General features: G+C 56.1%; 1 protein-coding gene across 41 annotated transcripts in view; it reads right to left on the bottom strand.

Moving 5' to 3' along the window:
* Positions 1 to 22: 22 nt before the first annotated feature.
* The window catches only part of ADGRG1 (adhesion G protein-coupled receptor G1), a 44,978-nt gene continuing 31,598 nt past the window's right edge, over positions 23 to 13,402 (bottom strand). For 24 of the 41 annotated variants that reach the window (XM_016928564.3, XM_063796282.1, XM_016928550.4 and 21 more), the window contains 11 exons: positions 11,703 to 11,835; positions 10,909 to 11,056; positions 9,521 to 9,652; positions 9,059 to 9,175; positions 8,780 to 8,825; positions 8,434 to 8,537; positions 7,560 to 7,678; positions 5,369 to 5,655; positions 4,172 to 4,280; positions 3,083 to 3,351; positions 23 to 1,596 (listed from right to left, as the gene is read on the bottom strand). In XM_016928564.3, coding sequence (XP_016784053.1) covers positions 1,466 to 1,596; positions 3,083 to 3,351; positions 4,172 to 4,280; positions 5,369 to 5,655; positions 7,560 to 7,678; positions 8,434 to 8,537; positions 8,780 to 8,825; positions 9,059 to 9,175; positions 9,521 to 9,652; positions 10,909 to 11,056; positions 11,703 to 11,835 — 1,595 coding nt within the window. In that variant the 3' untranslated portion in view covers positions 23 to 1,465. 41 annotated transcript variants of the gene reach the window in all.

The following is a 13,402-nucleotide window of genomic DNA, read 5'->3' as shown; positions in this document are numbered from 1 at the left end:
TGACCCAAAATGCTTACGCCAGTTTGCTAGGTGATAACAACAGCAGATTTTTATTTTTCTTCTTGATTCTCTTCTACAGTTTCCAAATTCTCTACAATGAACATGTACTTCTTTTTAATATCAAAAGACAAAAGAATTGGTACGTAAAAAGAACATCCCTCCCATCTTCAAGGTCAAGATTGAACGCTGACTCCTGCAGGAAGTCTTCCAGGATTCCCAGCCAGGAATGATGGCTCCCTGTCCCTGTAGCTCCAGAAGCTCTTGCTTCACGCATGCCTCACATACCAGACTGAATGTTGGCAGGAGGAGTGACCAGGTCGGTCATCTGTGTCCCTACCACCTAGAACAGGCCAGCAATCTACCCGTGTGTGTTTGTTGGACAGAATTAACCATGATGGGCGGCCGAGGGCACCTGGAGCTATTTGGGGTTTGAAGAGAACCTCTTAAGAGAGTGTCAGGCTCTAGGCCAGTGTCACCAGAGGAGGTCAGTCTCAGTCCTTGGAGTGGTGGGATGGAAACCAGACGCGACTGGCATGGTCCACAGTTCTTGCCACAAGAGGGCTTCAGGAGAGGCTGAGGGCCCCTCTGAGGCGTGTGCTTGGTCAGGGTGAGCAAGGGCAATGCAGCTCATACAAAGGCCCAGATGGACAGAGGGACCTAGCCCAGCCCAGGCATCGGTACCGAGCCTGGGTCAGGGGCAGGCCAAGGCTTGTGCAGTAGACAAACATTTACAGCAGACACCAGGCAGCTCCTGGAAACCACTCCCCAAAAAACAGCATTGGAATCGGGGACCCCAAGCTGTGAACCAAGGAGCAAGGAGGCCCTGGGAGAGGAGGAGAACCCCAGGGAAGATGGAGGGAGGGCTGGGGGGCTGAGGGAGGGAGGGGGCCTGGGCTCAGAGGTAGGCGAGCTGCTGCTGTGCTCCTGGCAAAGGGCCTCTCCTCCGCCAGGGCTCTGGCCCTGAAGGTCTGCCCTGGGCCCCATTCGCCCTGGGTGCCACCTGAGGTTAAAATGACAGAGGATGCAGAGTGCCCTCAGGGTGACCATGAGAGACAGAGCAACTGGAGCCACATTTCTGTCCCAGGCAGGGGCACAGGATTAAGGATGTGCCAGACCCTCAAGATCCAAGGCCTGGCCCCCAGCAATGAGGGCTGGGCCCAGGGGTTGTAAGGAGACCAGGCCTCCACCTGGGTTGGGACAGATGTGGGGACAGTACCCTAGGCAGCATGGCGGCGCGCCTCTGAGTCCCGTGGGAGCTGAGTGAGAGCCGAGTAGTCCCCAAGGCCAATTCAAAAGCCCAGCCCGGGAGTCCGTCCACCATGGCAACGGCCCATCTCTCCATGGTCGTTGGGCCTTCCAAAGTCTGCGGCTGACGGGCCTGGGGCTGGGCCTGGCTCGGGGGCCACAGGCAGTGTGCGACGAGGCCGCATCTCTGCTTCATCACGTGGGCAGGTGGGCTGGAGGCCTAGATGCGGCTGGACGAGGTGCTGCCCGAGCTGATGGGGAGCCTGGCGCTGTCTGAGTTGCTCTTCAGAGGGGAGGGGCCACCCCGGGCCTGCAGCCGCATGGACCAGTACCAGATGAAGATGAGGAAGCCTGCGGGCAGTGAGGGCACGGGGTCAGCAGGTGGGGGAGCCCCACCCCATCCCTCCTCCTCCCTCCCCAGCCACTGTGACTCGGGTCTGCCCCACCTCTCCACGGTGTTTGCCAAGGATGTGCTGTCGGGCACCCATGAGACCCAGCAAGCACCTCCTATGAGCTGGGCACTGTGCTAAGTCCCCGTGTGGCCTCTCACTGTCACAAGCTTCCTAGGCCCGTCCTATTCATTACTATTCTCTTTTGTAAACAAGGAAACTGAGGCCCAGGAGGCTCAGGTAAGGGGACGTGGCTGAGCCAGGGCTCAAACAGTGGTGAACAGGCTCTGAAGTCCACCCACTTAAGCACTGTGAGATTTTGCACCCCTCAAATTAATAGCACTATGATGTATCCACAGCTTAGTAAATGTCTGTGTGAATGTACGGGTCTCACTTACAATCCTGAGTCCCCTCATCTCACAGGCAGGAATGAAGGCTTGAATGTTAAATAACCAAAATTTGGTAACATCTCCCCACCACCAACTCCCAGCTCCCATTCTAGGGTGACCCTGTATGGGAGGCTGGCCTTGAACCGCATGAGAGCCCCTGGGCCTGGCCATACAACCCCCTTCCATTCTGCATGGCCAGGAACAGAGGGGTGTGCATGCCTGTGTGTGCACCTGAATGTACACACAGAGGTACATGCACAGAAAGGGACCCTGTTGGCATCAAGCCAGAGCCGTCATGACCCTGCCCTGGGATCCCACCCCTCCGCCCCGACCCGCCGCCATCTGGCCACGCTCTCCCTCACTGTCCTTCCTACACACAACCGGTTCCAACCTCAGGATCTTTGCTCTTGCCTCTCCCTCTGCCGGGAGCTTCCTTCCCCTAGACCAGGGCTCCTGATCCTATCATGTGCACGTGACTCCTTGGGCATTTGTGAAAATGCAGATTCTGATGTGACAGGGCCCGGGTGGCCCAGAGGCTGCGTTTCCAAAAAGCTCCTAACAACGCTGCTGCTGCTGGTCTGTGGACCGCACCTGGAGTAGGGAGGCCCCCCCCATCTCTCCATGGGGGGATCCTTCTCTTGTCTTCACACGTCTCATATCCAGAGAGGCCTCCCTGGCCACCCTTCTTAGGGTGTCCCCCACCCCAGCCGAGGCCCTGTGCAGCACGTGCTCACGACGATGTCCCTACTATCTGGGACCACCTTTGATGGCTACACGCTTGCCTGCTCATGCTCAGTCTTCCCCAGCAGAGCTGAGTTCCACAAGAACAAGGCCCACACCCAACCAGCTCAGCCATAGCCCTGTGGCTTAACACAGGGCCTGCACATAGTAGGTGCTCAATCAAGACTTGCTGACTGTGGCCTGGATGTCCCCATTTTATGAATGGGATGACTGAGGCCCAGAGAAGGGAAGTCTTCAGGTTCCCTGGGTGATCTCTTCCCTGCCCTTGCTCCATGTGTAGACACCCTGCCTGGGCCAAGGGACGGGTCTTCTCCTTACCTTGGAAGGAGGTGATGATGCTGAAAAGGTAGAGGATGACAAGCTGGAAGGTGCCAGAAGCAAAGGAGAAGAAGATCAAGGCCCAGGGCAGGCCAAGGACCAGGCTGAGGCCCAGCAGTGTCAGCACATGTGACCACTTTTGGGTGTGGGGGCGCAGCCGCAGGATCTGCACCACCATGGTGGCTAGCATGGCCATGTTGAACAGAAACACCAGGCTGAAGAGGCCCAGGTTGGTGATGTAGCTGACCAGGGAGTCCCGGATCCAGCACCTGCGGGCAAAGGCAGGAGGGCTCAGCGTGTGGCCAGCACAGGCAGCATTTCCTGGGCTGTGGTTGTCATGTTTGTTTTCAGGATTATCCACTGTTTACAGCAAGTGCGCTTGTTTTCTATTTACAGTGTTGATGTAATTTTTAAAATACATTTGAGTTAACAAGTCAGATTGTTTAAAGGAAAATGTTAAGTAAGTAATAATATAGATAGTACAAAAGTGAGGCAGAAATCACTGGGTCACAACATAAAGAGCTGAAAATTTCAAAACCACTGAGCCAATGGGAAGGATTCCTTCCCTGGCTGGAGCTCAGGAACCCTGGCTTCCAGTTTGGGTTCAGGGGATCCACAGGCAGGGCCACTGCCAGCCTGGGTGAATCAGGTGAGTGGAGAAGGACTGGACTTCAACCCCACTCATCCTCTGCCTTCGAACAGCACACCAGCCCTCAGTGTGGCCAAGAGAGGATCTCTTCCCTCCCTGAGCCTCTGTCTTTCCATCTGCATGGGGAGACAGAGAGGTGCTGCTGAGGAATGTGGTGAGGCTCATCTGCTCCAACCCATACCCCCATTCATGCATGAGGAAACCGAGGCTCAGAGAAGGGCCGGGGCCTGTGCAAGGTCACCTGGTGAGTGAGTGGTAGATCCAGGCCTTTTCTCACCCTCCATGACTCTTAGACCAGTGCTTCAGCCACTGCCAGGCCAATTCCTCGAGGAGACTGGAACCCAGGTGTCCCCTGGCCAGCATGACCTGGGTCCGGGCTGCACTCTGGCCTCTGTGCCCAGAGACCCACCTTCTTGCCCCCATCGCACACAGCCACTCACATGGAAGGGTAGATGACGCCCTCTGGAGTCCTATGCACAGCCAAGATGATGGGGCCATAGTTGTCCACATCCACCAGGGCCACCAGTGTCACCAGAAAGATGGGGAAGCCTGAGGGTGGCAATGCATGTTGCTCTACTTCCCGCTCTCTGAGGCCTGCCCATTCCCTGCTGGCCTCAGGGAGTCTGGAGGCCAAGGGCCCCTCTGACGTTTGGGCTCCTGAAGCCCACCCAGCCCCATCCGGTGGGGAAGTTCCCCCAAGTTTGGACCCTCCCCTTCCCCATTCCAGTATGGGTTTCCTATAAGGGGAAGCCATCTCCTCCAACCTTAGCCCTGCCCTTCGTCACCCTGGGGGCCCCTGGGAGAAAGGCCTGTGGGTCTCTGCTGCAGGGCTGGATGTCACAGGGAAGATGGGAGGGGCAGACAGTTTAGGAGGGACAGCAAGAGTTCTGCCATCAGGGGACGTCTGCACTGGGCCTTGACCTCGCCCGTTCGGTGGAGATTAGAAGCTCCCTAGAGGGGGCTGCCCACCTCCAAACACAAAGTCCTGACACAGAGACACCTCCAAAGGAATTTAATGCAAATGGGGGAATGGACAAAGAAGGGGCCCAATGACAAACCCGCGAAGAGCAGCAAGCTGGAGTCAGGGGCATGCGGAGGTTGAGGGGTCTGTGCAATGTCCAAACAGACTTGTGGCATCATGAGCCCCTGGGCTGTAGGTCTGACATAAGAGGGCTGGCCACAGGTGAATTGAACTGTCATTGGCCAAGAACAAAATGCCAAGCCACAGGGAATCTGTTACCCAAGGTCCAGGGGGATCCTGAGGCAGGGCCACTGCCAGCCTGAGTGAATTAAATGACTGGAGCGGGACTGGATTTTAGCCCCTCTGATCTCTGAACTGGGTGCCTTTGAGCAGTGCACAACCTGCACATTCACACACGGTGGCCCTGCTCGTAAATCCCCTTTGCAATGGAGTGAGTGATGTGGAGAATTTGGAAGTGTTTCTTGGGGACAGGGCTCACCGCTTCTTCCTAAAGGGGACCTTGATTCAGCCAAGGTGAAGGACACCTGAGGATGAGTGAAGGAGGCCAGGAGGGAAGTCAGAGAGATAGGTGGAGAGGCAGAACCAGGTGCCTGGGTTTTGCCAGAGCCAAGTGGGAGAGGCAGGTCTGAGGCACCCCCCCTCCCCAACCACTTACCCCAGCCCATGGCGCTCAGCTTGAGCAGGTAGCCAGGGACATAGGTGCCAAAGACCTCCACCACAAGTCGGTAGAGGTTGTACCCCTCGAGGCCCATCCAGGAAAGGCAGGCGAGCAGGGAGAAGTGCAGGAAGATGGCACTGGCTCGGCAGCCAGCCTCAGAGCCTGTCAGGGCCACCGGCTCGCTGAGCAGGAAGCTCGTGTCCAGCAGGAAGACGGCCAGCAGCAGGTTCATGTGCACCTTGATGGTGTAGTCCCGAGGTTTCCTCCTGCACGGCAGGGGCACCCTGGTGGGCCAGTGTGGGAAGGTAGAGAGGGGAGTGTGCCCACATCTCCTCCAGGAAGCCTTCCCAGACTGCCCCCCCACCCCGACACACACATGCAGTCATACATGGCCCCTATCCTATCCCTGTGGCTGCAGCCAAACTGTTCCCCACATCCGCCTGTGCACCTACCGTGTGCCCAGCACCCACAGACTCAGGCAGCACGTGCACGTTTAACAGAAGCCTCAGCCAGGCAGAACGAGGAAGACAACCACAATAATAAACCAGATACTCTCAAAGTCAGAGCGGAAACACTTTGGCATTTTCACCATGTTGGAGAATCCATGCCATCCACATTCTGTGTCTTCCCGTCTGTCTGCACGACTGTGCACCTGTGAGTCTGAGTGTGGGCTGCCCGCATCGGTCTGTCTGAGGTTTGCAAGTCAATGTGTGCACACCCCACCCTACCCCCACTCCAGGATTCTACATGGCCCTAGAGGGTGCAGCAGAACATGCAGGCCCCAGTGTCACCATCCTGGAGTCCCACCCTGCCCTGCCCCTAACTCATGGCACCATCTTCAGCTGGTTCCCTCCCCTTGAGACTCTCAGTTTGCCCATCTGTGAAGTGGGAGGATGGTACCCTCATAGGGTTGGGGTGAGAGTTACACTGACACAAAGCATCTGACACAGATAAGGTGCTCAGTTCCTAAGGGTTCCTGTGCCGTGTCCTTGGGCATGTTTGTGAGCAACTGGGTGTTGAGGACTTCTGCCTCCACCCCCAGCCTTCCGCCGAGCCCATCTCATCACCCAGCTGTCCTTCCTCATCACCATCACCTACTTAGCTCCCCAGGTACACAGCTGTGCACACACAGGACAGTCATATAGGCACACATGGGCTTGTGCACACGCATAAATACAGCTTCACTTTCCTCTCCTTCCTCGTGGCTGGGGACAGTGAGAACCGAGGGTGCCTCTCCTCTACCCAAATGGGTTCAGCGCTGAGGGCAAGTAGACCCCAATTTAGGCCAAGCCAAGCACTGACAATCTGACCTCTGCCACTTCCTTGCTGTGTGACCTCAAGCAAGTCACTTACCCTCTCTGAGTGTTCCTTCATAGGGCTGTTGTGAGGATGAATTGAGTTCACACATGTAAAACACTTAGAACAGTGCATGGCACATGGGAGGTTTGACACACGTTAAGTATGATCATTACTGCTGTGATATTATTCTGTCCACCCAGTGCTCTCACAAATCTGCTTATTCAAAGGCAGAAATGAAGATTCTTTCCTTTTTAAAATTTTTTATTTTGCTTTCCTGTCTTACTCTAGGAAAGAAACAGATTCTTAGGTGGACTCTCTCAATTTTAAGTGTTGACAATTAGCCTGGCACAGTGACTCATGCCTGTAATCCCAGCGCTTCGGGGGGCTGAGGTGGGTGGATCACTTGAGGTCAGGAGTTCGAGACCAGCCTGAGCAACATGGTGAAACCCCGTCTCTACTAAAAATATACAGATTAGCCAGGTGTGGTGGCAGGCACCAGTAGTCCCAACTACTCAGGAGGCTGAGGCATAAGAATCACTTGAACCCGGGAGGCAGAGGTTGCAGTGAGCCGAGATCATGCTACTACACTCCAGCCTAGGCGACAAAGGCAAGGCTCTGTCTCCAAAAAATAATAATAATAAAATAAAAATAAAAATAAATAAATAAAATGTTGACAGCTAAAATTTGTAAATACTATGTTATCCAAACACCACTGATCTGAGGAGAAGACGTGGCCCCCAAGGGTCAGCTTACCCCAAACAGCTCCCCTAACCACACACACAGTTCCAGGTCATGCGGGCGGGCCATGACCGGAGATGTGTGCGGCGCCCTGGTGGAGGTGTGTGCAATGGAGGGTCCCCTCCCCTGTCCCACCCCTTTCAGGCCTCACCTGGAGCAGAGGTAGGCGGCAATGGTGACAACGCAGGCCAGGGCAGAGACGACACAGCCCACGTAGGAGAGGAGGCTCAGGTAGTGCTTGTGCACGGCGTCCACCTCCACCGAGGAGACCTGGCCCCAGGAGACAGGAGAGAGCTGGCCTCTGTGTCCCCCACACAACCTGGAGGCTTGCCCTGCATGAGGGGCTAACCCGGGGTCCCTGGTGGGCCTCGGAAGCCTAAGAACCCCCTCTCCCAACTGAGCAGAATGTGGTCCCATGAGTGCATTTTTCTGGAGTGGGGGCATCTTTAGATTTGACCACATTCTCAAGCGGCTTCCTGACCCACAGAGGCCAAGAACCCTTCATAACAGAACCCCTATTCTGTCCTGGCATTGATTATTCTTCTGTAACATTTAACATGGGAATAGGCTTCCTGTGAGGGAATGAGATTCCCACACCCAGGGGTGTTCAAGCCCCAGGTGGATACCCACAGGCAGAATCCTACAGTCCTGGGAGCATGAATTCTGAGGTCTTGGGGGCACTGGAGGCCACCTCAGGGGCCTCATTAGAAACACTCTTGGCCCCAGCACTGCCAAATCAGAACCCTAGGTGAGGGCCGGGAATCTGCATTTTTGTACACACCAAAATTTGGGAATAAAGAGCAGGGGCTCTACGAACCAGCTCTTTCACTGACTAGCTGTGTGGCCACGGGTAAATTGCTTAACCTCTCTGAGCCTCCACTTCCTCATCTATAAAATGGGACAACAATAGAAGCTACCTTGGAGAGCTGTTATGAGGAATAAATGACTTAATATATGAAAAGTGCTTGCACAGAACAAGCACACGGCCTGGGGTGTGGCTGCGAGGTGGGAGCGGGGACCCTCACCATCAGCACTGCAAAGTAGGTCAAGTGGTTGCACAAGCAGGATGTTTGGGTTTCTCTCCTGACGGTCTCACACCCAGCACTGCTCCAATGCCCCGGGCTGCTCACTGAGGAGGGGACAGCACGGGGCTCCAATCAAGTCCAGTCCTCCAGGACCCCACTGTGTCCACCCCCAAAAGCACGACTGTGTCATTCTTCCACCCGGCCTACTCGTAGCCTGCCATTGCTCTCTCTTCAAAGTCCTCCTTTCTCCAGGAAGCCCTCGGTGATTAACCCCACCTCCCCCACCCCCCAGGACTCTATTTCTCTTCCAGATACTTGTCCAGCCCAGAGACCCCTGCATACTCACATGTGGGGTCTTCAACCCAGAACACACATTGCAGAGTCACATTCTTCTGTAGGGACAAGAAAGGAGAGTGGTTTCTGTGACAGCCCCCCACCCCACCAACTTTACAGGCCAGGCAGAGGAAGTCTAGAACACAGTCAAGCCACCACCCGCCCCATTTGGACCTGACTGCTCGATCAGGCAATCGTTTCATTATAAAGACAAACGAGTCTGGAGGGAGGGAGAGGAAAGGGCGACATGGCCGAGGGGCGCTTGTCCTCTTGATGGCTGGCCCCCACTCACCGGCTGTAGCTGGTGCTGGAAGGTGAGCACCACGGGCTCCGTGAGGTTGTCTACTTTGGTGTTCTGTACCACAATCCCCAAGACCTTCTCACCCAGGACTTGGCTGGAATTCTTGTCCTAGATACATGGGGTTGGAGGAAGAGAGTAGGGAGGGAGTTCAGGACTGAGAAGAAGGGCCCAGAAGCCCCTTACCCTCTCTAGATAACCCTCTCCCAGCACATTGCCTTGAGATGCTGCGTCTCCCTCTGGAACCACTTTTGCCCATGTAGTCATTTACACTATAGTAAGAAGAACATTGCTTAGCCCTCTCACAGGGAGATTTGCACATTGCAGTGCAATTTGTAACTTTACAAGGAAAGGCTTTGACTCCCAGAGGAAGGAGCTCATCTGCATGCCTTCTTTCCACCTCTGTCAGAAAAAAACTGCTTTCTCCTGGGAGGCATGAGGGTGAGGACCCCATACCTGGAACAGGGCTTGGCTGCTGAAGTCCACCAGGAGGAGTCTCTTCTCAGCCTCCCCTCTCCGGCCTTTCGTCCTCTGGAAGAGTGTTCGAGGCAGCAGCACCGAGTACTCCAAGATCTCGCTCTGCTCCTCCTGCAGAGGTCCCTTTAGGGCTCAGCCAAATGCAGACCCCCAGATCCGTGCCCCCCACCCCAGCACACACACACACACCCATCCGTTCCTGGACGCTGCCACTTCTAAGCCCATTTCTTCAGGAAGTCAAGCCTGACTCATGACAGCCCTCCTCATCCCTCCCTTCCTTGCTACCAGCTCTGGCTGGGGAGTCTCATGGTTAGAATCCAGGACTCCAGGGCAAATAGCCCTGGGAGAACCACGTGGTGTTCTGTTGTCTGGGGCTTCAGATGCCAGCTCTGCCTACAGCAGCCAAGTTGGGGGTGGCCATGTGGGCAGTGTGGGTGGTTCCCAGCTAACCAGAGCCACTCAGGGGGCAGTCTCAAGACAGGGGGTGTGGCTGGGTACAGCGGTTCACGCCTGTAATCCTAGCACTTTGAGAGGCCAGGGCGAGAGGACTGCTTGAACCCAGGAGGTCAAGACCAGCCTGGACAACATAGTCAGACCTTGTCTTTACAAAAATAAAAAATGTTTTTTGAGACAGAGTCTTGCTCTGTTGCCCAGGCTGGAGTGCAGTGGCACAATCTCGGCTCACTGCAACCTCCGCCTCCCAGGTTCAAGCGATTCTCCTGCCTCAACTTCCTGAGTAGCTGGAATTATAGGCATGTACTACCATGCCTGGCTAATTTTTATATTTTTAGTAGAGACAGGGTTTCACCATGTTGGCCAGGCTGGTCTCGAACTCCTGACCTCAAGTGATCCGCCTGCCTCGGCCTCCCAAAATGCTGGGATTACAGATGTGAGCCACTGCACCTAGCCTTGCAAAGAATTTTTTAAAGCCAGGTGTGGTAGCAAGCCTGTAGTCCCAGCTGCTCACAGGCTGAAGTGGGAGAATCGCTTGAGACCAGGAGTTTGAGGCTGCAGTGAGACATGATTACCCCACTGTACTCCAGCCTGGGTGACAAAGCAAGACCCTGTCTTGAAAAAAAAAAACGGGGGGGTGCGTGGACAAGCGCTTAGGGGCTGGTCTTCTGTTCACACGGGTGGCCCCAGGAGACTGGTATAGGAAGCAGACCCTGCCACTGTGCCCACGCAGGGTCCTCAATCCCACGGTTGAACTACTGACTTAGGATGGCTATCCTCGGGCCTGGAACCTTCTCGGGAGGCCCCAGGGAGAGGCTGCGACGGCACTGAGCTTCAGGGAGTGCTCACAGTCCCCACCTCCTGCTGGCCCCAGCCCAACCCGCATCTGCTTCCTGCCCAGGCCTGCCCCTGACCTCCTGCCGGGAGTGGATGTGCAGGTCCTGGAGGCCGGCTGTGGGCTGGAGCTTCCACACCGTGGCGTTGATCCGGTCCTCCTCGAAGGACACCGTGTCCCCCATGAATCTCACAGAGGTCAGCTTCGACTCCAGGCTCTGCAACTGCCTGGCAGGGAGGAGAAAGCGGTGGTGATGGTGGGGAGGGGGCCGGGCCACCAGGGAGACCGAGGCAGGAGGACGAGAGACTCAGACAGAGGCACAGGGCAGAGGCAGAGGCAGAGGCAGAGAGAGGGGTGGGGTGGGCAGGAGAGAGTGGAGAGCGGACAAAAGAGAAAAGCAGGCAGCTGCGTGTGGGAGAGAAAGAATGAGATGGAGGTGGGGTCAGACAGAGGAGGCCAGGACCTGGGAGCCACGGGAAAGGAGAGCAATGGGGTGGTGGGGGCTGTCCTGGGACTCAGCACCGTGGGTTCGGGCGCAGCTCCGCCTATGCCAACCTACTCTGTGGCCTTGGAGCGGCTCTGCCGTCTCTGAGCCTTGGTCTGCTGGGCTGTACCGTGGACCACCCATCCCTTCTTTATGAGGGGGAGGAGGGCTTGGGATGGTGGATGTGATGTTGGTTACTGACTCAGACAGGAGAGGGCTCAGCCTGGGGGGCATGTGTTGACTCCCAGAAGGCGGAAAGAGAAATCAAAGAAGCATTCCAGTCCCAGGGAAGGCCTCGCAGTGGCCCCCACTCCAGGTCCCCGCCCTGCCCAGGTCCAGATCTCTGATGCCTTCCTGCCTCCCCTCACAGCCCCAGGTGCCACACTTACTGGCTGGCGGGGGCAGCCGAGGGCCTCCTTGAGGCCTTCTGTGGATGCTTCAGGAACTGGCTGAGCAGCTGGAGGTCCCTTTTGAGCTCGCACATGTCCACCGAGGCATTGTGAGCGGCCGTGTGGGGAGGACCTGGGGGAGGGGTGGACAGGCCCCCGCCGAGGCTGCTGATTCAGGTCCCAGGACCCTCCCATTCTGCCCCCTACCACCCTGACATGACTCTGAATGCCTCGATCTTTACTTTACAAGGGGGAAACTGAGGCTTCAAGAAGCAGAGTGGACTCTGCCAAGGCCACTCAGATGAGGCCAACCCGTGGAGGTTGTGTCTTACAGAACCCGCCAGCAACGCCAGCCCCAGCGGGATGGGGTGGGATGTGCCTTGCTCAGCACCCTCCGCAGACGCCTTCGGCTACACACACGGAGCAGGGAGGGCCCAGCCAGGCCTCCTTAGGAGGGATGTGGGGGGCTTGGTGGTGGTTCCTGGGACTCCACACCCACCAGCCTCCCTGACTCCAGGCTCGGGCCCCTCTGCCCAGGTAGCCTGCACCCAAAGGCGGCCGACTAAGGTGTCTCCAGGGATTAGCTGGGACTCAGATGAGGAAGACAAACAGTGGGGGTTGGAGGGTATACTTTCTGTGCCACTGAGGAAGGCAGGCCCTGGGTAGTCCCATCTTTTGAATGCATAACCGAGAAAGCCTGGGTTTTAGATGATTTGAAATCCCTGGTCCATGTTTTTTAAAAACCCTCTACAGGCCAAACAAGACCAAGCTCAGTCTGGTCTTCAGAATGCTAATTTGCAACTAGGATCAACTTTGCCCTAAATCCTCCCAGGTTGCGGGGCAGAATCCCAGCCTGGGGTGTGGGGAACCCCCCACCACTGACGGGCCTGGGCCTGCCTGTTGCACTGGACATAATCATTAGCCTGTTACACTAACACAATCAAAGTGCTGTGCCCCCACCCCTGAAAGCCCTGCCTCAAACTTGAGGTGCTGGAAAGACATGAAAACCCCGCAGTAAACCTTCAAGCTCCTTCTGATGCTCCTCCCTTCCTGGCCATCATTCAGCATTTAATGGTGCTGAATGGCAGTGGCCACATGGTACCTGTCACACTCAAGGGGGAAGATGCAGCTTCTGGACCTCAGAGTCAGCCCCACTGCTTTCCTGACCTTTGACCTCTCATACTCCGCCCCTCACCCCCACCCCACTCCAATCAGCTGCTGGGTTCAAATCCTGGCTCTCCCATTGGCTAGCTGTGCAGCTTTGGGCATCCTCTCTGTGCCCCAGTTTCCTCCTCTGTGAAAGGAAATAAACAGTCTACACTGATGCTGAGGAAGAATTCTTCCTGGGGCTCTTGATCTTCAGTCCCTTTCCAGTCTCTGCTCTCTCACCCTATTCAGACCTCATCCTCCTTCACCAAGACCTTCTCTGCAGCCTCAGGACGGGCCCTTGCCCCTCCATCCTCACCCCTGCCTGCCCACAAAGTAACCATCAAGGGACAGTGGGGCCGAGCGCAGTGGTTCATGCCTGTAATCCTAGCACTTGGATTACACTCCTCCCCTCCTCAGACACCTTCACTGGCTCCCCAGTGCCTGTGAGCAAAGCCCAGTCTTTATGATCTGATATTGTGAGCCCAGTCCACTTTGCATTTTGCCTTCCCTGCCTCTAGACCACTGCCCAGTTGTTCCCTCTGCCTGGAAGT

This window comes from Pan troglodytes, chromosome 18 (assembly GCF_028858775.2).
Source record: "Pan troglodytes isolate AG18354 chromosome 18, NHGRI_mPanTro3-v2.0_pri, whole genome shotgun sequence".
Classification (NCBI taxonomy): Eukaryota; Metazoa; Chordata; class Mammalia; order Primates; family Hominidae; genus Pan; species Pan troglodytes.
The sequence above is the reverse complement of the archived record's forward strand: the minus strand, read 5'-3'. Positions and strand labels throughout refer to the sequence as shown.